Source organism: Loxodonta africana, chromosome 5 (assembly GCF_030014295.1).
Source record: "Loxodonta africana isolate mLoxAfr1 chromosome 5, mLoxAfr1.hap2, whole genome shotgun sequence".
Classification (NCBI taxonomy): Eukaryota; Metazoa; Chordata; class Mammalia; order Proboscidea; family Elephantidae; genus Loxodonta; species Loxodonta africana.
In genome coordinates this window covers 57,764,994-57,791,020 of record NC_087346.1, presented here as the reverse complement: position 1 = coordinate 57,791,020, position 26,027 = coordinate 57,764,994, and the positions used below count along the sequence as shown (strand labels likewise).

General features: G+C 35.0%; 1 protein-coding gene across 6 annotated transcripts in view; it reads left to right on the top strand.

The window, feature by feature from the left end:
- SMARCAD1 (SWI/SNF-related, matrix-associated actin-dependent regulator of chromatin, subfamily a, containing DEAD/H box 1) overlaps positions 1–26,027 on the top strand; it is a 91,779-nt gene that overhangs the window by 43,742 nt on the left and 22,010 nt on the right. For all 6 annotated transcript variants that reach the window (XM_064285535.1, XM_064285534.1, XM_064285537.1 and 3 more), the window contains 5 exons: positions 1,379–1,480; positions 2,804–2,885; positions 4,359–4,750; positions 17,479–17,678; positions 25,692–25,782. In XM_064285535.1, the coding sequence (XP_064141605.1) occupies positions 1,379–1,480; positions 2,804–2,885; positions 4,359–4,750; positions 17,479–17,678; positions 25,692–25,782 (867 nt within the window). The remainder of the gene's footprint in view (positions 1–1,378; positions 1,481–2,803; positions 2,886–4,358; positions 4,751–17,478; positions 17,679–25,691; positions 25,783–26,027) is intronic.

Here is a 26,027-nt window from a genome sequence, read left to right as displayed (position 1 = left end):
TAACTGTGTTACTACTTTAAGTCACAATTTTTATTTCTGTTTTTGAAACAATTGTTTCCGTTTCCTGTACCCTTTTCCTCCATTCCCTAACCCTGTCTGGATACTCGATGAGTTTGGGTTTTGAAGCTAGCCATGTCTGACTTTGAATCCTGTGTTAGCTGCTTACTAACTATATAACCTTGGGCGAGTTAGCCAGCACTTCTGTGTCTCAATTATTATTCCATTGTACAGTTTTACAGTGAAATAATTCCTACACTGAAAATTTAAAGAGAATGTATAATATTGAACTGTAGTATATTAAAAACTCAGTAAATGGTATCACTTACATTCCTCCCTTATTTCCCACTTCCACTAGAGGTAACTTTCTCCAGTATACTTAAAGCATTTTGTCATCCATTTATATACTATTGCTAAAGGATTAATCTTCAGATAGAACTTTGAGTGTTGTATGAGTGTTTCCCAGAGTACTAAGGGAATGTACAGGTAGTCATTTTAGGCAATGTTTGTTTTAAATGTTTCTAGCCCCCAGCCCCAAATGAGGGCATTTGGTGGTTCAGTGATAAAAGTCTCGCCTTCCATGTGGGAGACCCAAGTTGAATATTCCCAGCCAGTGCTCCTCATTCAAAGCCACCACCCATCTATCAGGAGCTTGTGTATTGCTATGATGCTGAACAGGTTTCAGTGAAGCTTTCAGACTAAGACAGACTAGGAAAGACCTGGTGATCTGCTTCCAAAATGAGCCAGTAAAACCCTATGGAAAAATAGAAGGTAAAGAAGAAAAAAGTTCTAGGTGCACTGATTTATATATAGTCCTTTAGCCCAGATAAGAGTTAACAAATAATTGTTAATTAATGTATTAAAATGTACTTTTTTGCATATATTAAAAAAAAGAAAGCCTTGTGGATCACATCAGTCAGGTCTGCAACTGATCATGGGGGTGGCACAGGACTGGGCAGGGTGTCTTTCTGTAGTGAATGGGGTCACCATGAGTTGGGGGCTGACTCAACAGCAGCTACCACCACCACCACAACACCCCCCATCCCATCCTTTCACAGATGCTAATACTCGAAATGGTAGTAAAGTAGATATTTAAGTTTAAAAAAATAGTTTAGTGAAAAATATTAATTCATTCTGAGTATAATGAATAAAGTTTGAGTTATCAGATATGTTATCAAGGTCTTTCAGTAACCTTAAACCAGCCATTTTTTTTTATCCTTAAGATATAAATCTATTTTCACATGAACAGAAAGAATCATTTTGAATTCTTCTAGATTAAAAGTGCCAATTTCCAAATCAAGTCACAATACAAATTAATAACCTTAAGACCATTGTTAGTGATGAACTCTTAAATTGCTTCTCTTTCTTTTCTCCCTGTTAGGGAGAAGAATCAAATGAGTCTGCAGAATCTAGCAATAATTGGGAAAAGCAGGAAAGTATCGTATTGAAATTACAAAAGGAATTTCCAAATTTTGATAAACGGGTGAGTAGTCTTTTAAGGAAACTGAATCAGTGGGTACTAAATGTTTGTCTTTTTGGTAAAAACCTTTTTTTTTTTTTTTTAAGTGTTTTGCATTTTTCCAGTTGCAAATTCTCTTTCATTAATGTTATAAAATATTTTTTTCTTTTTATTGTGCTTTAAGTGAAAGTTTACAGTTCAAGTTTGTTTCTCATACACATTGTTATGTGACCCTAGTTTCTCTCCCTGTAATGTGACAGCACACTCCTCCTTTCCACCCTGGATTTCCCGTGTCCGTTCAGCCAGCTGTCCCTTTTTGCCTTCTCATCTTACCTCTGGACAGGAGCTGCCCATTTAGTCTCATGTATCGACTTGAGCTAAGAAGCACTCTCCACGAGTATCATTTTATGTCTCACAGTCCACCCTAATCTTTGTCTGAAGAGTTGGCTTCGGGAATGGTTCCAGTTCTGGGCTAACAGTTCAGGGTGTTATAAAATATTTTTATACTGCTGGTTTATTCTTTACATTACTTCCCTTGTTTGCTGATTATATTATCAGTGTTCTAAGTATAACCATAACAAACAGAATCATAATAACCGTTAACTCATTTATAAAGTGTAAATCATTTAGAAAGTCACCTATAACCCTGCCCCCATCAAGTCAACTGCTTTAGTTTTTTTCCGTGTTCTCTTTCTATAAATTTCTGGCAGGAATTTTAAAGTCTAATACTGCCTTTCATTGTCTTAATATTTTGTTCTATTTCCCGTATCGTAAGAGTATTTTCAGTGTCACTAAAGACCAATGCCAAGTTTGCCAGTGCTAAAGGGGCCTCTTTTTTAATCATATGTTAATGTATAGACACACATACTGGTTTAATATTTGGGATACATTTATACTTCTTGGTTTATTTGATTATATATACAAGTAGTATACCTACTGAATTCTAATGAGCTAAATGCAAAACTTTGTTGCTATGCTAGTTCTTTAGGTATGTTGAAACTACATGTTTTGAAGTTGGCGTTTGGAAAAGCCTAGCTACATGTCGAAGCTTTGTTTTTAATTGAGCAAACATTTCTTGATCCTCTACAGCTTTGAGCATTGCAGAGAGTTAAAAATGCAGAAATAATCAAGTTTCTTTCCCTTTCATATTGTAGCATTGCAGAGTTGAAATGTATATATATGCAAAGCATGTATAAAACAAATGTAAAACAAAAAAAGTATAAAATCACATATGAATTCTGTAAGTTTTCAAGGAAGAATTAACTTATTTTAAAAAGAATGTTGAATTTTTCTTTTCAAGTTTCTAATTTGCGTTTTTTAACAAAAAGATCAATGACTTATTTCCAGGAGCTAAGAGAAGTACTCAAGGAACATGAATGGATGTACACAGAAGCTTTAGAATCTTTAAAAGTGTTTGCAGAAGACCAAGGTAATTACAGAAAATACATACTTCCCATTATATTCTACATTGTACTGTATTAGAAAATAGCAAAACATGTCAGTAATCAGAGAATGGGATTGCAAAAGGCATTGGAAATAATGATTTAATTTTTTTTGAAGTATCAATTTCCAAATGTTTTGACCTGTTCTTTATGGTGATGTAAAGTGGGATAATATCTCTCTTTATTTGGCCAAGCTTTCTTGATAGTTAAGGCTACTTTTAAACTACTGTGTTTTATCAAGTATAAAATAAATATTTTTTATATTAGACAGCCCTCAATCAGGATAGATTTTAGAGTTGCTGCTGTCTACATTCACTGTAATGTAGATGTCTTAGCCTGTACTTCTGTGAATATGAAAAGTACCATATGAAACGTGTACCATTGGCATGGAAGAAAGTCCCTGAACCCGCAGCGGGATTCTCTGAGCTTTAGGAACCAAATTGTAGAGGAGAGGTGGTAGAGAAGAGTTGAATCACATATGTTTAGTGACATCCCTAAGCAAGAATCAAGTAGACTGGCTCTTCATAATTGCAAAACCAGCTTAAAAGTCCAGAACAGAGACTTTAGTTTTTTTAATGAATTATTTTAAGAAGTGCTATACTGTCGAAGCACTTGGTGGGACAGAAAATGATACTGTGGGGAGAAAAGAAAACCACCAGTACCACCAATTCTGAGTGAAAAGATCTCTGAGCCATAATCTCAGAAGAGATAGATTATGAATGTGAAGAAATCTGGGGAATACCTTGTCCAATTTATTTTGCTTATATATCTTATGTATACATAAGAATAATGTAAATGATAATAAGCAGCCTAGAAGCTCTTGAGTAAGAAAAAAAAAATCATTCAAGTAATAAAGTATTGTGTTAGAGATTAATTAGTACTTATTTTCTTACTGGTTCATAAAATAGTAGTATGGCTTTAGCCGTGGGCTTCTTAGAATTCCAAGAAATGTAATAGATTCAAATAAAAGTAAACTTAGAATAGTAGAAGTCATGATGGAAAAAATTAATTATAATACGGATGGTTGAAATATAGACAGCTTTTCACTAGTAAGCTTCACAGTAGGATAAGCATTATTTTGCTATACCCCTCAGTTTCGGCATGAGGGATGGGGCTGCTAAGTAACATCTGGCATCTTAGGGATATGCAGCAGCTGCCATGTAAGTTCTCAGGGACTTTGTTAGAAAATGGAAATTTATATTTAATTCATTTTAAAAAGCAAGTTATTTTATCTGCTTTTGAAACTAATGATTTCTGCTCATTTTATAAATCCAAATTCTACTTCAGTATTTCTCTTTAAAGTGTATCAAGATTGGCAAGTAATTTCTATCTCTGTTCTTCTGATTCAAAAGGAAAATATAAATGCTTAAATATTTTTCTTACCTTATTTGAAGTCTTAGATCTTTATTTTTACTCAATTCGTATATTTCTAAATAAGTATGTTTTGTCTTTGTACACAGATATGCACTATGCCTCACAAAGTGAGGGTCCATATGGAAAAGAAGTTTCCTCGAGGAGTCAAAATTATCCTAAAAACTCAGCTAAAACAAAGCTGAAACAGAAATTTTCCATGAAACCACAAAATGGTTTTAACAAGAAACGTAAAAAAAATGTATTTAACCCTAAGAGAGTTATTGAAGACTCTGAATATGATTCAGGTTCTGATGTCGGTAGCTCACTTGATGAGGACTATAGTAGTGGTGAAGAAGTGATGGAGGATGGTTATAAAGGTAAAATTCTTCACTTCCTTCAAGATGCTTCAATTGGTGAACTTACTTTGATTCCTCAGTGTTCTCAGAAAAAGGCTCAGAAGATAACAGAACTCCGGCCCTTTAATAGTTGGGAAACTCTGGTAAGGCTACATTCTTTTTTTTTTTTTTCCACTGTGTGTGTTTAATTCACAGTACCGTTTATAGTCAAGGTGTCTTCAGCCCAGGGAAGCATAGATGGGTGGCCTTATCCTGTGGAGAGTCAAACATTACTTTCGTTGTAAGCCAATAGTATTTCAAACAGTGTCATATGACCTAATTTTGAATGAATTAAGGGGTGATTTTCCTGAAAAAACCCAAGCTGATTGGCTGGGAATACTGTCACTCATTCTTTTGCATAGAAACTTGGTTCATTTCACTGCAGAAGGTGAAATTAGAGCTTACATTTAGGAAGGAGTTGTTTGCTAGCCTGTTCTGATCTGTTACTGCTGAGACACCATGCAGAAAGCAAGAATGTGGCAGAAATTGTACTACAATATCCAGGGGAGCTCCATGATTCAAAATGCCAGCCTACGTGTATTATGCTTCACCACAAAAGAAGCAATTGTTTATTTTCTTTTTCTTTTAAAAATGACAGCTCAATCTCTAACATGTTTTTCTTGGTTAAACAACGCGGCCATTTTTATGGAGTGTAACAGGCTTCAGCATTTTTTATTGGAAAGCTAGAAAAGTGTGTGGAAGCCTAGAAACCAGGCATTAGGTAAAGGGAAGGCATAAGCACTGGTAAGTACAATTTGCATGATCATTTTCTGGAATTGGATTTTTTATAAACAGATTTTATCCAAAGTACCTGTATTTTGAGTTTTGAAATCTAAGTACCGTAGGTTTAAGTAATCACCAAATCTTAATTATACAGAGAAATTCTGAGAACTCTGTCTTTTAAATTCTGGCTTGACTTCTGTGAGAATATGTGCTTTTATAGCATGAATTGTGTATAGGCCCTGCTGTGAATGCAATATTGATGATTTTTTACAGCTTTTTAAGATGAAGTGACTGTGCTTTATAAAATTTTGGGGAAGTTTTATTCCCTAAGTTATGAAGCAGAGTTGCTTTTGTGGTTAATTTTATACTTGTGTCAAACCTGTATTAGCATTAGTGCCCTTGATAAGTGTCTTGCAGTGGCAGTAGGGCAGAGTCCCTGTACAATGGTTGTAAAAAGCATTCTTAAAAAAATTAAAATATTTAAAAATATAGAAAAAACACTACTAGTATTTTGTAGTTAAAAAAAACTTCATTTTGCCCAAAGCCTTTTCTTTTCCAGAGAACATCTGTCAAAGCAAATCCTTTCAAAACTTGTCTGGCTTTGCCTGAGTGATTTGTTAAAGTATTTGCTGAAGGGCTTCCTTGTTCTTCTGTTCGTTCTTCTTTTTGTCAGTCTTTGATGGTCTCCTGTGTTATTGCAGGGTCGGGTTGCTCAGGCTTGTTGGAATTCTGACTCCTTTAATAAGGAATGCAATTATCTGCACCGGTGTGTTTAGTCACTGTAACTACCTGCCGAAATATCTTGTAGTAAAAGTAAATTATACAATTTTATCACAGGTATATGTGCCAGATGCTTTTAAAAATATTCAGCAATTTAACATGTGGAAAGCATATTTCCCCGACTAATTAGTCGGCATAGTTTAAATTAGTCTTGACATGAATCTGTAGATTATGTATTACCTACATACACCTCCTGTAGCATCTTGCCCCCTTTTCAAAAGTTGAAAAGAAAGACTATATTCTTTGTTCTAGCCATCCATCTAAACACTATTTAGTTTAACACAGTAGAAAAGTATCTTAAAAGTAAACTTACTACTTGAGTTCAGTGAAAACAGTGCTTTGCTATATAAGCTAAATAGGTAACTGATGAGTTTTTGTAAATGAACAGCTAAAATTAGCAATTAAGTATATATAAGCTTTGAATTTTAATTTGCTTAAAACTTTTAATTTCTGCTTTCAGTTAACTCTGGAATTTTGAATGTGACTGATATTTAGAGCAATTTAATAACTTAATAAAATCATCAAAAGAAAAATTAATATTATATACATTTTTATTAAAAGTTGACTCGACAGCACTGGGGGTATTATTTACACCTTCCCTATTAATCAGCGAGATTTTATTTGTACCTCCAAAAACTCTCAAAGGAAACAAAAACATTTAATTTCATTTTCACACCTGCTGTATTTTAAAATCCCTATGAGAATTAGTTGAGGCTAAATCATGTCAGTCGTGCCTTAACAAAAGTCATAAGGCATTATATATTAAGAACAACTTACAAATAGTAAACTCTTAAAATTTTTATTGAAGTATAATCCTGAGGATTGGGGAATTTGGCAGAACTTTAAAATTTATAAATATTTGTTTCATTAAAAAATGCACACTGAGCCAATGAATCGAGTACACACATACAGTTTAATTATGATTTTTGTTAAAACGGAAGTTTCTTTAGCCTGCATAGGTTAAACATAGTCATTTGTATTTCACTGTCTTATTTTATTGTAAAAGTAATTTGAGTGTGAAAATTTTGTAAGAGTACCTTTTAAATAAACCACTGTAGATCATTAGTTTTTGTTTAAGATATAAGGATATCAGCTACTTAAAGAGTGATCTAACCATAATAATTTCTAAATCTACAGATTACACACTTTCCCTTATTACGATTTTCTTCTCAGAGAATTACGCTTCTTTTTTTTTTTTTTTTTAAGTAAAATGATCTCCTAGATACTCTAGTTACCTTCAGTTTACTTGAGGAAAACTTGGTTATTTAGAAAATAGATCCATTGAAATATTACATAAGAGAATATTTATGTTTACATCCTTTTGTATCCTCTTTTCTTGGAATCAAATTTAAGCATTGCTTGTTAAAAAAATTTTCTTCATAATTTTTCCATCTATAGCTTTTCTGCATAATAGCAGTAATGTAGGTGCTCACTGTAAGTAAACCACGTCATTAAATCACGTAGACTTTGGAAATGTAGCAAGCCAAGAATGTAATTAGTTTTAAAACCTGGACTGTTAATATGGTAAAATTGGGATTTTTATTGCAGATTTCACATATTTGATGCCATCAGTTCACCAGGCACTGAATTTTTGTCTAGACTTGTACAAAGTCAGGTAGGGGACAGTATTATGTCTGTGATAATCTTGTTAGATTGTGTCTTTACAGTTTAATCAGAATAAGTAGTGTGTTTATACTGAGCAGTACAGATTCATGAATACCTTAATTTTTGAATAGCTCAACCTAAAAACATTTCATATGTGCATCTACTTCTTTAACATTTAGATCAATGTAAATGCAGTTTCCCTAGCTTATGAAACAGCTGACCCAGGTTTAGTTCATATCCAACACCTTGTACTCCTCATTGTACTATTCCCATCGACTGCAATTTAGACCACAGATTTCCTTTTTTGCTTTACTTGGTAGTTACTGTAAAATATCTGCCTAAATTTATCACGTAAAGTATTGTGTTGCCTAATTGTTCCTTTCCAAGAGCATGACTTCAGTAAATTTGTTTATAAGACTGCTGTATTCAGACTTTGGTCTAATTTGTGTAAGTTTGGTAAACTTTTATTTAAAAAATTAAAAATGCATTCTGAGTAGTGTGATTTCCCACCTACCAAGTGCTTTGCAGACTGCTGCCAGGTATTTGAGGAGGCCTGATGGTGCAGTGGAAACCCTGGTGGCATAGTGGTTAAGTGCTACGGCTCCTAACCAAAAGGTCAGCAGCTCAAATCCACCAGGTGCTCCTTGGAAACTCTATGGGGGCAGTTCTGCTGTGTCCTATAGGGTCGCTATAGTCATAATCAACTCGATGGCAATGGGTTTGGTTTGTTTTTGGATGGTACAATGGTTAAGTGCTTGGTTACTAACCAGAAGGTCAGTGGTTTGAACCCACCAGTGGCTCTGAGAGAGAAAAGACCTCGAGATAGAGAATACAGCCTAGGTACCTTTTTTTTTTTTTTTTTTACCCTGTGGGTCAGTTCTCTGTCTTATAGGGTCGCTGTGAGTTGGAATCAACTTGACAGTACACAACAAACCAGATATTTATAGCAATGAATAAGATCAAAACTTCTGTCCTCAAGAATGCTGCTTGTTAGGTAGAGAAGAAATAATTTGAGAATTAATCAGTTTTTTAAAAAATGTCTCCTATATAAATTTAAAAATATTTGGTAAGAGTGACACAGTGTGGCAAAAGAGAGGTACTTCAGTTGCTCACTCTGTTTTAAAAAGGCATTCACTAGAGTGATACTGTAGTTTCTAATTGAAGAGAGAGTAATCAAGGCCATATTAAAACCAAAAAACCAAACCCAGTGCCGCTGAGTCGATTCCGACTCATAGCAACCCTATAGGATAGAGTAGAACTGCCCCATAGAGTTTCCAAGGAGCACCTGGTGGATATGAACTGCCAACCCTTTGGTAGCAGCCAGAGCACTTAACCACTACGTCACCAGGGTTTCCAAGGCCATATCGAAGTTCTTTTTTTCACGTGATAAAGAAACTTAAACAGTTAAGTTTCTTTTCTCCTCCCCTAAAAAATACCTTTATCATTTAAAAAAAAAATGATTTGTTTTCTTTGTCTAAAATTTAAACAGTGCTTTTCACGTGATAAAGAAACTCAAACAGTTAAGTTTCTTTTTCCTCCCTTAAAAAATGACTTTATCATTTTTAAAAAAAATGATTTGTTTTCTTTGTCTAAAATTTAAACAGTACATGGAAGAACAAAGAAGAAAGTAAAGATCACCTCAAATTCTACCAGGATACCCACTACTTAACACTTTTCTGAACCCACTAATCTATTTATAACTAGATTTGTATATTTCATATTATGTAAACAGGATTGTTTTATATGCTCATCAGCAACTTTATATTTACTAATAGATCTGTGTTTTAGAGGTGCTTTGTGTTTCTTAAACAGTTTATTGGTGAAGCAAAGTAATAGAATTTTTAAATCCTTTTTGTCTTTAGAAAGTAGTAACATGGTGGTTCTAGCCATATTGAATCAAACTTTTCTGGGTCAAACCAATTTGGTCTCTTTCTCTCTTTGCTTTTTCCTGGGTTATTTATCATACTTCTGACTGGACACACTACCCACAATAAATTGCTGTTGTTAGGTGCTATCGATTTGATTTCAACTTAAAGCAACCCATGTGACAAAGTAGAACTGTCGTATAGGGTTTTCTAGGCTTTAGTTGTTATGGAAGCACATCACCAAGTCTTTCTCCCAAGGAGTTGCTGGGTGGTTTCAGACTGCCAACCTTTCCGTTAGCAGTTGAGTGTTTTACTGTCTGTACCACCAGGGGCTCCTTCACAATGTATTAAGACTATATTTTTCAGCGTTCCTTGTAATATGACAAAGTCTGTCCAATGGAATGTAAGTATAAGACTTCTGGGAAGTATCCGTAGAGTCCCTTCTTCCTATTGGTGGAGACGTCAGTATGATGGTAGAAACCACATGTTGCAGATATTGAAGCAACACAGTAGAAGAATCCTTGATTTGGGGACCACCATACCAAATCTGACCTACTTCCTAAGGACATAATTTATGTGAGAGAAATAAACATGTTTTATTTAAACCCCTGATATTTTAGCTTTACTGTCAGTCACAACCGAACCTACTGCTAACAAATTTATCATTCAATAAACTTTTCTCAAAAAACTGATGATGTTTTACATTAGTGAATAATTGGGTCATTATCAGATAGATCTATATTCAAACCAGCAGCAATTATCTCTACAGTTAGTTGACCTCTTGTATGTGTGGGAGAAAGAGTAGGGAAAGTGGGAAGCTCCATGGACTTTAGTGGTTCTGAAATTTCGACTTCAAAAATAGCCACAAAGTCAAGTGACATTAAAAATCTCAGTTACCAACTCAGACTGCTACAGCATCCTGAATTAAGGATAGGCCTTTCTACTCCCCCACCCCCACCCCAGGGTTATTACAAGAATTTCAAACATACAGAATTAGAATAGTATAATTAACCCCCCCATTTACACATTACCAGCTTCAGTTATCAGCTTATGTCTAAGCTTGTTTCATTTGTACCCCCATCTACCTCCATCTGTCTTAAATTACTTTAAAGCAAACCTCAGAATTTTTTCGTTTTATCCTTAAAAGTTTAAATATGTATTGCAAAAAGGTTTTTTTTCTAAACAAGATCTCAGTGATATTCTCATACCTAATAAAAATTTATCAGTTTTTCCCTAATATTATAAAATATTTGTTTAATGTCATATTTCCAGCTGTCTTATACTAAACGTTGTAAATTTTTTTTTTTTTTTACAGTTAGTTTGAGTTAGGATCCAAATGAGGTCCACATACTGAGATTTCTTGATAGATCTTTTAAGTTTCTCTTAGTTTATTCTGCTCCATCTTTCTTTCTTTTCCTACTGTATATTTGGTGAAATAATGTGGTCATCGGTCCTGTAACTTCCCATCGTCTGGATTATACCATAGATTATACATTTCTTATTATACCTTGTTCTTCTGGGCCGGTATACTCTGGAAAATGATCATTAAAAGGCTGAATGACCCCTCTTAATACTGTTACGTAGTTGGTGATGTGTTCTTTCATAAGACGACAATAATGTCTAGTAGTTTCTGTTTTGCAATGTTAGCGGCTATTGATACTCCACACCTGGATCTACTAATTCATTTAAAAAAAAAAAAAAATGTTGCTGTCAAGTTGATTCCAACTCATAGCAACCCTCTAGGACAGAGTAGAACTGCCCCGTAGGGTTTCCAAGGAATAGCTGGTGGATTCGAACTTCCGACCTTTTGGTTAGCAGCTGAGCTCTCAATTGCTGTGCCACCAGGGCTCCATTGGTTCATTAGGGGTTACAAAGTTAATATTCTAATTCTGTCATTACTTTTTCTCTTAAGAACTGTATATAAAGAGAACTTACCCACATTACCACTCTAAATGTTGCTCTAAATTCAGAATAAATGCTCAACTCTTTGCCTTCATTTCCCAGCTCTCAAAGTAATGATTTGTTTGTCCCTTCTTCACTCTTTCTTGTGGTTTCAAAATGACCATAGCCAGTTTATGCTTTTAAAAAGGTAAGTAAAAGGAAGAAAAAAAGATTTTTAAATCTTTTTAAGTTGGGACAGCTTAAGCAAATTTGGGATCATCATTTTTGTAATTTCTTCATCTTTTGGAAAGTTATGACAGAAATCTTTTATTTCTGATCATGCCATATATCATGCTATGCTATTTTTTTTCCAAATGACCTGTTACGTAACATACCTTTTGCAGATATCTTAAGATTAATATCATATTCTTATTAAGTCAAAAAAAAATTAAACTTGATGCTTTTCGAGGAATCAGTATGCTTCTGCCTCACTTTGGGTTTATTAGTCTAATATTGCTTTTTTAAGTAACAATATGACATAATTATGAGAAATCTTCAGAGTGTATATTTCATTTCCTTATCTATTTCTCAGGAAGTAGTCTAAGTTTTTTTTTTTTAGTAAGTAGTAAGTGAGTACTGGTCACTAAGCTTAAACACTAACCCCAAAAGATACAGTAAAGCCTTTAGATTTCTACTGAGTGGTCGATATGTTACTAGATGAGTATTTACCTCTCCATGTGCTTCTGGCACAAGTCTTATAAAGCATAACCATTATGAATAGTTATATATTTAATTTTTCTAAACTGTCAGTGAGAAATGCTGATAAAATAACATTTACCTTGTATATTTTTATACAAGTTCATTTTAATTGGTGACGGATATTAGGTGAGTTGATTGTTCTTTAAACAGTCAAAAGTGTGTTCTCCTTTTTGAAATTGGCTTCTCTGATACCACCTTCTCTTATTTCTTCTTCCTCTTTCACAGTTTTTTTTTCAATTTGCTATTGTTGTTGCTGTTGAGAATATACGTAGCAGAGCATAGAAAAATTCAATTTCTGCATGTATAGTTCAGTGACATTGATTACATTCTTCAAGTTGTATAACTAGTCTCACCTTCCTTTTCTGAATTGTTCCTGCTCCATTAACATAAAGTCACTGCCCCCTAAGTTTTCTGTCAGATCTTTTGAGTTGCTCTTGTCAATTCGATTCCATATCGATAGATCTCGAAACAGCACAATACCCAAGGCAGACATTCTTAACTAGTTAAGCCAAACTATGCTTTTAGGAAGACATCAAGGTTTTTTTTTTTTAATTGTCCTTTAAGTGAAAGTTTAAAATGCAAGCCAGTTTCTCATACAAAAACTTACACACACATTGTTGGTCCTCCTACAGTGCGACAGCACACTCCTTTTCTCCACCTTGTGTTTCCCGTGTCCTTTGAACCAGCTCCTGTCCCCCTCTGCCTTCTTACCTCACCTCCGTACAGGAGCTGCCCGCATAGCCTCATGTGTCTACTTGAGCTAAGAACTTAGTACACTCTTTACCAGTATCATTTTATGTCTTATAAACCAAAAAAAGCCAAACCCACTGCTGTTGAGTCGATTCCGACTCATAGCGACCCTATAGGACAGAGTAGAACTGCCCCGTAGTTTCCAAGGAGTGCCTGGTAGACTTGAACTGCCGACCTTTTGGTTAGCAGCTGTAGCACTTAACTGCTACGTCACCAGGGTTTCCTTATGTCTTATAGTCCAGTCTAATCTTTGTCTGAAGAGTTGGCTTTGAGAATGGTTTTAGTTTGGGGTTAACAGAGTCTAGGGGCCATGACCTCTGGGGTCCCTCCAGTCTCAGATCATTAAGTCTGGCCTTTTTACTAGAATTTGAGGTCTGCATCCCACTTTGCTCTGCTCCATCAGGATTCTCTGTTGTGTACCCTGTCAGCAGTCATTGGTGGCAGCTCGGCACCGTCTAGTTTTTCTGGTCTCAGGCTGATGGAGTTTCTGGTTTATGTGGTCCTTTCTTTCTCTTGGGCTCATATTTTCCTTGTGTCTTTGGTGTTCTTCATTCTCCTTTGCCCCGGGTGGGCTGAGACCAATTGATGCATCTTAGATGGCCGCTTGCTAGCTTTTAAGACCCCAGATGCTGCTTACCATAGTGGGATGCAGAACATTTTCTTGATATACTTTGTTATGCCAGTTGAGACATCAAGGTTATTTTTTTATTCAAGGTTTAAAGGTTACCTCAAGGCTGTAGATTGAGGGGTTCATCCAGCCTCCATGGCTCCAGAAATGCTGGATTCCATGAGAATTTGAAATTCTATGCTACATTTTCCCCCTTTTGATCAGGATTCTTTAATAGAATCTTTGATCAGAATGTTCAGTTATGGTTTCAGGGTACTATCCAGTTCTGGTCTGAGGATGAGGCAGATGTTCATGCAGGCAAGTAGCCACACATTCCATTTCCTCTTCCTAGTTCTGAGTCCTTCTTCTGTTGCTCCAGGCCAGTAGAGACCAATTGTTGTACCTTGCAAGCTTTTAAGACCCTAGGTACTATGCAGCAAAGTCGGAGATGGAACAGAAGCACTGAAGACGTTATTAGGCCAGTTAACTGAGATGTCCCATGAAATCATGACCTTAAACTTCTAAACCAAGGAAGCAAATCCCATGAGGTGTTTGGTGCACATAAGCAGCCTTAGCAGCTACTCTTTGTGTGTGTGGTTGTTGTAAATATACACAACTTTTGCCAGTTCAGCTTTTTGCAGTTGTACAAATTAATGACAGCAATTACGTTAATTAGTCACAGTGTGTTTTAAAACTCTTTTAAATGTTGATATTCTTCAAGATTCTATTCTCGGTCTTCTAATTCCATGTGCTTGTCATTAAGTGGAGCCCTGGTGGCGCAGTGGTTAAGAGCTATGGCTGCTAACCAAAAAGGTCAGCATTGCAAATCCACCAGTAGCTCCTTGGAAACCCTGTGAGGCAGTTGTCCTCTGTCCTGTAGTGTCATTATGAGTTGGCATTGAATCGACAGCAAAGAGTTGGTTTTGTCCTTAAGTAATCTCAGCAACACATCTGATTTTGATGGTCATATATGCAGACATCTTTTTTTTTTCCCCCTTCACCCTTTATCTCATCCCTAAGTTCTAGATCTGTTTGTTTAACTACTCTTTGGTCCTCTCCTCTTCAAAATTTTGCAGCTACCTCAAATTTAATATATCCAGAAGCAGACTTCCCTAAAATTTGCTTTTATTCATCTGGGTAAATCACGATAGTACCACTAATAGCTTAGTTGGTCAAGCCAGAAATCCGGGAGTCATACTTAGGTCTTTACTTATCTCCCCACACTTAATGGATTCCAGCTCCTAAATATTATGAATCTGTCAACTTGCTCATGTCTAACCCAGGCCACTGTTGTCTCTTACTTCCAAAGACATAATAGCCTTTTTAGTAATTTCTGTATTCTCTTTCAAGCCACCTTCATATTGTCTTCATAAATGATCTTTCTAAACAGGATATCTTGTCACATTTGGTTTAAGGCCCTTCAATAGCTTGCCAGGGCCCTTAAATTAAATTTAGAATTCATTAAAATGATTCTGACCCTTCCTGCCTTCTCTTATTTCTTTAGGTTCTGGCATGTTGAATTGATTTTCTTGGGGTGAAAAGTTTTTTCTTGTTTCTGACCTTTTTAATCTGAAAGGTCTTCCTGGATCCTAGATTACATTAGTTTCCTTCCATTAAGTGTCCCTGAAATTCTCTTCTTTCCTTCCTTTGTGATACCAGTTGTTAATATACATTTAAATTTAAATTAAGTTTAAATTCATCTGTCTTTCCCAATAACCATAAACTACATGAGACAGCGACTGTGTATGTGTACAGGTATCTTCACCAGCTAGGTAATACTTTTTCAATTGTAAGGGCACAACAGTAGCAGATTAAAGAAAAAAAGTTTATTTTTTGAATTTAAGGTCTTAAGGATTACTTTATTAAGGGAGCCAGTTGGTACAGTGAAATGTGCATGAACTTTAGAATCTCTTATCCAGCTTCATGACCTTGGAAATTGAACCTTAGTTTATTCAGGTGGACTAATAATTTATGGTGGACTTATCTTAGAATTGCTCAGAATATTGAGTTAGTGAATAAAACGCTGTAGTAGTTCCTAGTGTATCTAAGACACACAACATATATTCCCGTCCTTTTTTTCTGTTGTTGATTCTCTTTCACACATAATATATGACACACACAATACGATGAGATTGGGTTTTTAACTTGTAGTTTTTTTAGTTCCTTTCTAAAATTAAATATTTTAATTAAAAGCTCTGATAGAGTTTCCTTAAAATTTAAAGGCACTGGTTTCTTTTTTTGTTTTATCCTGCTGTTTATGTATAGAGCCTTTCTTTAGAAAGTACAGAGTAGAGTGTCACATTGTGACTGAATGTCGTCCTTGTGAAAATGTAAACTAGTGTACAGATAACTTATTTATGTAGTCATTTTGTGATGTGTGAATTTGTTTTACTCATGCAGTAAATTCATGAAGTGACTTTAGAATATATTGGATATTTTATTTCTTACTAATCTACTCTAGATTAAATGTATAAAAATGTGTATTCTAAATTTACATTTTTATGAAATTAGCTTAGTATATCTTGTTAATAAATGTTGAATTTCTGTTGCTTGAGCTTCTTTGTGAATTGGGAAATACTATGATCACGGATTATTTAGAGGTGTTAATGTGATTCTTGTTGTGACTTGTGTGAATACGCTGAGTAAGATGACATGAATCAAATTCATGTGTGGTCTTACCATAAACAGATGGTTTCATTTTAGTTTCATTTATTCAGCTCTGGATTATAGAATTTTTCCCACCCACCAGAGTAGTTAACTCTGAAACAACTATTGGGCTTTCTAATCTTTTTCACTAAAAATATTTTTGTAATATTCTTAGAATGTATTTTTTCAGCAGCTATTTATATGAAAAATTTTAATTCTAGTATAGCTTTTACATGTGGAGTATTCAGTGTCTGCTTTTGAAAAATAAATACAAATGCATTTAAAAACTGGTAAAATATATGTATATCAAAAAAATTTGCAATCTTAATCATTTTTAAATGTGTGATTAAGTGACATTAGTTCCATTCACCACATTGTACAACCATCACCACTATCAATTTCCAAATGTTTTCATCACCACAAATAGTACCCACTAGGCAGTAACTACCCTGCCTCTCCCTCCACCCCAGGCCTTGGAAACCACTACGACAGATGCATTTGGAAAGAGAAATTCATATGAATTTTCACACAAAACCATTTATACAAGTGTTGTATTGAAATTGGTCTTTTAAAAGAAAAGCTTTTTCTAGTTACCGAGTTGGTCATAGTAAACTTTGGGTTTATATAATCTCTTTTCAAGTGATAGTCTCAGTTTAGGAGTAAAATATCAAATGGCTAGTAATTGGATTTTTGATCGCTTTAGGGGTTTGCATTTGGATGATAGATATAGAACAGTGATGATTTAGAAAGATTATTATAATATGTAACAGTCATGGAAGGTAACACAGATAGAGGCAAGATTGGGTATGCAGTTATACAATAATTCCATGTGGAGGTAACTTCAGAGTACCTTTGGTAATAGAGAAGAGTAAATCAGATTTTGAAGAAAAAATAAAACTTGGTAGGAGACATTAACAATTAGTTCAGAGCCTCTCCTGTAAGAGAACAGCTATTTGGAACAAAATGACAAGTTCTGGTTTGTACGGTTTTGAAGGGGATATATATTTTATTTCAACATAATAAGTTTGAAGTGACAGAAGGATATCAGAGTAAAACATGGGAATATGAATGTGGACATGAAGTGAAAAAGCAACTTCTTTTAGCACCTGATTAAGCTCATTAGTAAAAGTTCAACTCTTTCCCTCATGAAAGAATTAAGTTGGCAGTCTGTTTACTGGATTTGAGCTATTAACTTATTTTTCTTTTTATGCCATAGTTCACAAAGATGTCCAAAACTAACGGCCTATCAGAAGATTTGATATGGCACTGTAAAACACTGATCCAAGAAAGGGATGTAGTTATAAGGCTTATGAACAAATGTGAAGACATTTCAAATAAATTGACAAAACAAGTTACCATGCTCACTGGAAATGGAGGTGGATGGAACATAGAACAACCCTCAATTCTAAACCAAAGGTAATATTTGTTGTATGGATTTAATTCATAATTTTATCTCAGTTGTATAAAATTTCTGAACTTATTTTTGTAGTGTGGCTGGGGCAATTAAATGTGGAAGTGATATGAAAACTAATGTTTGACGAGAAATCCAGGGTTGCCTATAATGGCACATAAAATAGTATATGAATTGTTTTTCATTGATTTTTTTTTTTTTTCTCCCTGCAACAGGGCATTTCACTCCACTGTATTATTATAAATTGGAAGAGAAAAACCATTATAGTCTTATATAATAACGTATGTTTTCCTTGTTTGGTAATAATAACTGAAAAGGTGGTTTTAACAATTCCTGTATATAAAATTGGGGTTTCAGAAAAGTTAGCTGCTTAATTGTATCAATTTAAAAATTTCTGTCATAACCCAGTTTCTTTTTAATCATAAGTAAAGTGAATTGACTAAAATGTTCTGTATTTGTGATAAAATGTTTAAGGTGCTTTCAAAAGCTCAGGTTTTTAAATCTTCTTTGGAGGTGAAAATATATCCGAAAAGAAAAGGCAGACACATTTATTAAATAGATAATACAAATATACATATTCCCCAAAACTGCTACTTTCAGTAAAATACCTTGCCAGAATTTTTACAAATAAAAACAAACAGTAAATTGTTTTCAGTAAAACATTTGTCCATCAGCCAGTACATATAAAAATGGCGTTTTGTAATTATGGACATCCTTATTTGCTTGGTGTTGGAGATTGAGTGGGGGAAATTGTTTTGAACTTCCTTTAAAATTTATTTTTATGCAGTTTGGGGCCTCAGAACTGTGCAGAATGTTTTCTTTTTTTTAAATGGTACTGTATTTTTTACTATGATTGTTAATAGTGGCAAAAACATGGAAATACTAGTTCACAAAATCTGGGAATAGTTAAATGAATTATGGTATATCCATACTATGCAACGCTATGCAACTTTAAAAATGAGTTACATCTGTTTGGAGTATTTCTGATAGGTATTTTAGCAGGATTAGCATAGGGTCTCATTAAAATTAACTAGTTGATGATTTCATATACTTCTACTGATATTTTTCTAACTTAATGATCAAAGCATATTTGCCTGATCATTGGTTAATAATTAAAAATCAAGGTATGATTACTGGCCTTTATAGTAAGCTACAATCTTTTCTGTACCCTTCTAGGGTGCTATGGGATGGTGTAGGGATACGTGATGCAGTTCGAACAAAGAAGCTCTTTTCTCTGTTGCATAGAAAGAACTATGACCATATCAACAAATTCATCTCCTAAAAGTGTAGTTGGAGCTGCTGCTTCTTGTTCTCCAGCATTGGATATGGAGAGTTCTTCATTCTACAAGACTTACCCAGTTGAGTCTCCTTTATCATAATTTGGATTTTAAAAAAATCAAGTGCTTCATTGCATCACTTAAAAAATTTCTCTCCTAAACCCACATTCACAAAGTCCTGTTGTAAATAGTATGATCAGGTAATAAACTATCCTTTCCATTGGACTGAGATTTTTTTTTTTTTTTAATGAAATATTTAACAGATAAGAACAGTAGTTTTGTTTTTTGTTTTTTTTTTTTAAGTGCTCATAAGATCTAGTCCAAACTTCAACTCCAAAAGCTGTATAGAAAGTTCCTGTAGTTTATTTAAATGCACTTTTAGGGGGTGAAATTTGTTGTTTTTGTTTTGGCCAAGACAAGAGTTGCACAAGCAATTTTTACTTGGTGTACTGGCCAGGTGTATAGTTGCTTATTATAGAGATACTTGTAGTTTCCTTGTCTTGGGAAAGGATTTATTAGCATAGAGGAAAATATTAGACTATCCTGATGAAAAACCTATTATACTTGCATCTTTCTCTTAACAGAACAAATTCTTCGTAGCAAAGCTTCCCTTGTAGCAAAAATTTGTTAGCTTTATTTTCCTTTTATAATTTTATGTGAATTGTAAAAGAAATTTGCCTTTTAGAGATAAAAGAAATGGAGACATACCATAAATCCATTTTAAAAACAAGGTTTTTGTAGAGAAAAATCAAATTTCTCACGTGTGTTAAAACCGATACGTTGATAATCCTTATTTAAAAATGTCAAAATTAAAATTGCCTAAAGTTAAACGAGAATAAATACATGGCGGGGCGGGGGGGGGGGAATCACAGTATTTCTCCTTTTTTATTTCTACCATAGGTATATAGCCATCTCTAAAGCTTTAGCAATTTATCTAAAACTTTTTCAGCTTTATACTGTTTTAACTGAAAAAACGTATTATGCGTTCAACATAAGATATGTTTGATCCGTGTGTCCTGTCTTTTCTGGGTTAAATCTAGCCTTGTCCTCTGATCTCACCAGTCCTGAACTTGACAGGATGGTTTCTTATCCTGTTCCTAAATAAATTCTATGAAACCATTTGACAATGATGTGAATGCGCATCAATACTGAAGTTGTGGTTTGATGAACTCAGAGTACTAAGATATAAATATTTTAGTGGTTTGGATACAAACTAATGTAGTATTTTCAGCAGCCGTGTTACACTTACGGGGCATGATAAACTTTCAGTCAGCTCTCATCCCTAATCTGTTTCTTATGAACTACTTCAAACAACTCTCTCGAGCCCTATATTTCTATACTTTAAACTCAAATTTAGGACATTATTTGTACTCCTGTTACATGATTTCTATTTCAGGCCTTTCACAGCTTTCAAAATAACTTTGAAACTAGTTTCCCTGTCAGGAGATTTAAACACAATTTAAATTTTACTCTGTGAAGAAATCATAGTAACTCCATTTGGAAGCATTTTCCCCCCTTTAACAAAACAATTTCAAAATAACCTGCTTTCTCATTTTCTTTCATGATCTCACAAAATCTTAAAATCATTTTCCCTCTTAGTGGGAGGTAGAAAACCTTCAATTTAGAGATAGTTATAGGGCTGCTACGAGTCGGAATCAACTTGGGCACTGGGTTTGGTTTTTTTTTTTTTTTTATAGTGAGAACACTTAACTAACTCAAGTTTGGTCAGTAGTTCTTACCATGTAAGCCTGAGCAAATCGCTACATTCTCATCTATAAAACTGGTGGTTGGGGTTCGTATGCAATCATAAAAACTCTTAGAAAACCGTAGAGTGTCAAATGATTGAAATGTAGCATCTAAATATTGGGAACCCTGGTGGCGTAGTGGTTAAGTGCTATGGCTGCTAACCAAAGAGTCGGCAGTTCAAATCCGCCAGGCGTTCCTTGGAAACTATGGGGCAGTTCTACTCTGTTCTATAGGGTTGCTGTGAGTCGGAATCGACTCGACGGCACTGGGTTTGTTGTTAACAGAGGAGCAAATGTATATACACATTAACACATATTTTTAAAACAAATATTTCAATATGATAAAGCTATTTAATGTCCTGATCAAAAGACCTTACCAGAGAGCTTCTTTGTGATTGTGAATGAAGTGATTTTATTTGAATGAGAATTTCATGCAGTAGATGGTTTTAAAATCTCCTTGTTAATTTTAAAATTCTATTGTGGTTAAATAGACTCCTTTCTCAACATGTATTCATGAAGAATTTCAGTAATTTTTGTTTATTAAGAACATTTTGTGGCTATTTGTGTATGGATTGTACATTGGGATGGCATGTTGGTCTTTGGACACACATAAAAGTGATGTAATGTACCTTCCTTGTTAAGTTTGTTTTCATGAAATGTGAACCCTACATGTGGTGGGATGACTAAGTACTCAGAAAAAGTAATGGAAAACTCAGTTTTGACCGTAGCGTGGGAGGGTAAGAGTTAAAAACTTTTTCAGTTTTGCTATGTAGCGGTTAAAAGAGGAGCCCTGGCAACGCAGTGGTTAAAGCACTCGGCTGGTTTGAACCTACCAGCTGCTGTGCAGGAGAAAGATGTGGCAGTCTGCTTCCGTAAAGATGTACAGCCTTGGAAACCCAGTGGAGCGGTTCTCCCCTGTCCTGTAGGGCCACTGTGAGTCAGAATCTACTTTATGGCGGTGGGTGGATAGTGGTTATGGGCTGAGTTCTGAAGCAGACTTGGATTTAGACTGGAACAGACTGGCTGTATCACTGATGACATGAATTTGGATAGTTACATGGCCTTAGAAAGGAGCCTGGGCAGTGCAAGGACTTTGCAGTTGGCTGCTAATCTATAAGTTGATGGTTCACACCCACCCAGCAGCTACATGGAAGAAAGGCCTAGCACACTGCTTCTGTAAATATTACAGCCAAGAAAACCACATGGAGCAGTTTACTCTGTAACACATGGGATCACCTTAAGTAAGGGCAGGCTCACGGGCAGCTAACAACAGCAACAACATGCCCTTGGGCAGGTTACTTAACTTCTCTGAGCCCCAGAGAACTTCTCATCTGTGAAATGGGGATAATAATATATACTATTTTATCAATGTTATAATGGAGATTACCAAATTTTCTTGCAAATAATGCACCTACAAACACATGCACACAAAGTATGACATAGCACACCTGCGAAAATAGCTTGGGGTGGGGCTTGCATGCTTAGCAAAAAAAAAGTTTAATACCAGCATTGTTTGTGTAAAAATATGGTAAATGAAATAATAACGCCTGTAAAGCACTGTCTTAGTTACCTAGTGCTGCTGTAGCAGAAGTACCGCAAGTGGATGGCTTTATCAAAGAGAAATTTATATTCGCACAGTTGAGGAAGCTAGACGTCCATATTCAGAATGGCAGCTCTAGGGGAAAGCTTTCTCCCTCTGTCAGCTCTGGGGGAAGGTGCTCCTCTCTGCAGCTTGTTTCCTGGTTCCTTGGAGATCTCTAAGTGACTTGGCTTCTGCTTGCTTACTTGCTTGTTTAATCTCTTTTATATCTCAAAAGAGATTTACTCAAGACACACCCCACAGTAATCCTGCCTCATTAACATAACAAAGACATTTCATTCCCGATGGGATTATAACCACAGGCATAGAAGTTAGGATTTATTACACATATGTTTGGGGGACACAATTCTATCCATAACAAGCACATAGCATAGTATCTGGCATGTGATAAATATTGCAGTGTTAACACCTACTCTAAGCATTACTTTTGTGGAGATTAAAATGTTTATCATAGCATGTTCTACTCAGTATTGCTTTTGGTAGTGACATAGAAAATACTTTGACCAAGAAGGCAAAAGATGTTTTTAAAAGTCCAGAAAAGAATTGGAAAGACCTCACAATGCTGCTGATTTTTTTTCCTCCTATACTTTTTTTTTTAAGTTTTCATTTTATTTTTTGTTGTCGTTGTTGAGAGTATACACAGCAGAACATACACCAGTTCAGCAGATTCTACATGTATAATTCAGTGACATGGATTATATTCTTTGAGTTGTGTAACCATTCTGACCCTCCTTTTCTGACTTATTCCTCCTCCATTAGCATAAACTTACTGCCCCCTAAGTTCCCCTGATCTTTTGAGTTGTTGTCAGTTTGGCCCCCTATAGATAGATCTGGAAAGTACACAATGTTCAAAGCAGACATTCTTTACTAGTTAAGCTATTGTTTAGCTTTAGACTTGAGGGGATGTTTTTGGCTTAAAGTTTAAGTTTTAAAGATTATCTCAAGGCAATAGTTTTGGGGGTTTATCCAGCCTCCATGCCTCCAGAAATGCTGAATTCTGTGAAAATTTGAAATTTTGATCTGCATTTTACCCCTTTTTGATCAGGATTCTTCTATAAAATCTTTGATCAAAATGCACACTAATGGCAGCCAGGCACCATCCAGTTCTTCTGGTCTCATGGTTATTATTCATGGAAGCAATTAGCCTCACATTCCATTCCCTCCTCCTATTACTGGCTCTCCTTCTCTTGTTCCAGGTGAATAGAGACTAATTATTGTGTCTTGGATGGGTGCTTAGAAGCTTTTAAGACCCCAGGCACTTTGCAACAAACTAGGAGGTAAAACAGAAGCACTCAACACATTATTAGGCCAATTAACTGGAATGTCCCGTGAACCATGACCCTAAACTTCCAAACCTAGGAACCAAATCTTATGCGGTGTTTGGTTGTACGTAAGCAACCTCAGCGACTACTTTTTTTTTTTTCCGTTGTTTTTGTAATTATATCTATCGCTCAACTTTGCCAATTCAGCTTTTTACAGGTGTACAACTTATTGACAGCAATTACCCTAATTGGCTGTGCAACCATGCCCTTAATCATTGTGATTTTTCTATCACCGTAAACAGAAACTCAGTACTCCATAAGCAATTACCCTCCTTCCTGCCTCTAGTAACCACTAATAAACTTTTGTCTCTACACATTTGCCTGTTCTTTTTATATCAGTGAAGTCATACTTACATAAATATTAAATATTTGTCCTTTTGTGATTGATTTACTTCACTCAGCATAGTGTCTTCAACCTCAATCCATAACGTAGTATATATCAAAACTTCATTTCTCTTACTGGCTGAGTAGTATTCCACTTATGTATGTACCCCTTTTTGTCCATTCATCTGTTGATAGGCCTGCCTATACTTTTTTAATTTTTGCAAATGACGTTTGAATGGATTGCATACCCCATAGTTGGAACATAGATTCTGATTTAAGAGGCACATTTTTCCATCCCACTCCTCTTACCCTTGTTCTCATTAAGGTTTCTCGATTTGACCCCTTGACCATTTATTACACCATAGCTATGTCCAGACCTCTTTAGTATTTGGAGACAGAATGTGTATAATAGGAAATTTAAGGGGTCAGGACAGAAGCTGGAAAATAGGAAGCATGGTTTTGTTCTAGGTCTTTATGTTGATATGGGGCATATGCTACCCTAGTGACTATGAATCCAGGCTTTGTAGTGAGGTGGGCTTCCTAAGTTAAAATCATGTCCTTATCACTTTATAGATATGCAGCCTCAGGCAAATGACTGAACCTGAGGTTGATCTCATCTGTTAAAGTGATAATAGCTACTTTATGGGATGTTTTAAGGAATATTTGTGTATATCTGTTTTAGTAGATACTCTGTAAATGATAACTGCTATTAGTTTTGAACCACTTGAACTTTTAGATAAACTGTTGTTTTCATTCTTATGATCGTTTCATACTCTCTTCCAAGGAGATCATTCCCAAGGCGTATAGTCTGTATGTGTTTGCAAATTAAATAAGATTTTTGATACTTGTATGTTGCTTTCTCTTCATTGATATTCATTTAAGTCTTAACAAATTTACATTTATACATAGTCGAGAATATACACAGCAGAACATACACCACATAAACACACACATACGTACACATTCCAGAATTACACATACCACTGTCAACAGAAGTGGTTGACACGCATTCAGAAAGTGTTTATTAAATCAGTCTGACAAAATAGCAGATTATGCTCGTGTTTTTCTCCTTGCTTTTTTTAAGTTTTTTTATGTACTAAAAATCAAATAAATACAATAATAATTTTCCAATATAAATAGAGTAAAACCTGCAAAAGCAGGAACCTGTGTAAGGCAGAAACCTGTCAGAGAAGGAAAATGCAAATATTTTCCAATAGAAGGCAGTAGAAAAGTGACAAGATTGCACCCTGTCAAAGGCAGAAGACTTTCGAGATCCAGAAAAACAGGGCAGTCCCATCGAGTTCTAACTCACAGGTTTCAGCTGTATCTGCTTAGTAATAAGTTATCCTAGTTAGTATTCTGATGATATATGAAATTATGTTACATTATGATACGTACAATGTGTACGTATGTGTGTGTTTATGTGGTGTATGTTCTGCTGTGTATATTCTCGACTATGTATAAATGTAAATTTGTTATATATATATATAGAAATGGTAGCTTTTGAAATTCTAATTGCTAGAAGAAATCAACAAATTCAGAAAAAAGCTTGCAATTAAAAAAAATTTTTATTTTGGGGGTTCATTTTCTTAAGTAGGTATAACTAGCTGGTGGTAATAAGTTAAAAGGTAAGGCTAGACCTAGGTGTTTCATTTTCATGTGTGTTGTAAACCTAAATCTCATGTCAGAAAGCTAGTACAGAAAACTAATAGAATAAATCTATAATATTTGGTAACTCTCTCTTTACCAGTTTGTCACTCAAGCCCTATCAGAAGGTTGGTTTGAATTGGCTGGCACTGGTACATAAACATGGACTTAATGGCATTTTGGCAGATGAAATGGTAAGTAGTACTATATTTCTAGGATTTGATATTTCATTAAAAGACACTTCAGATTTAGCATCCTTACCGTCTATTAAAAAATGGGATCTTTTGCCATTATAGTTTACTGCTCTGACTTAAGTGTAACCCCTCTTTTCTATTGCCTGTCTTAGTTCTACCCTCTTCACTCCTCCCCAAAAGGAAAAATAGATTTATTGTCCCTCTGATTGTCAAATAAATACATGTGTTACAAACTTAGACACTAC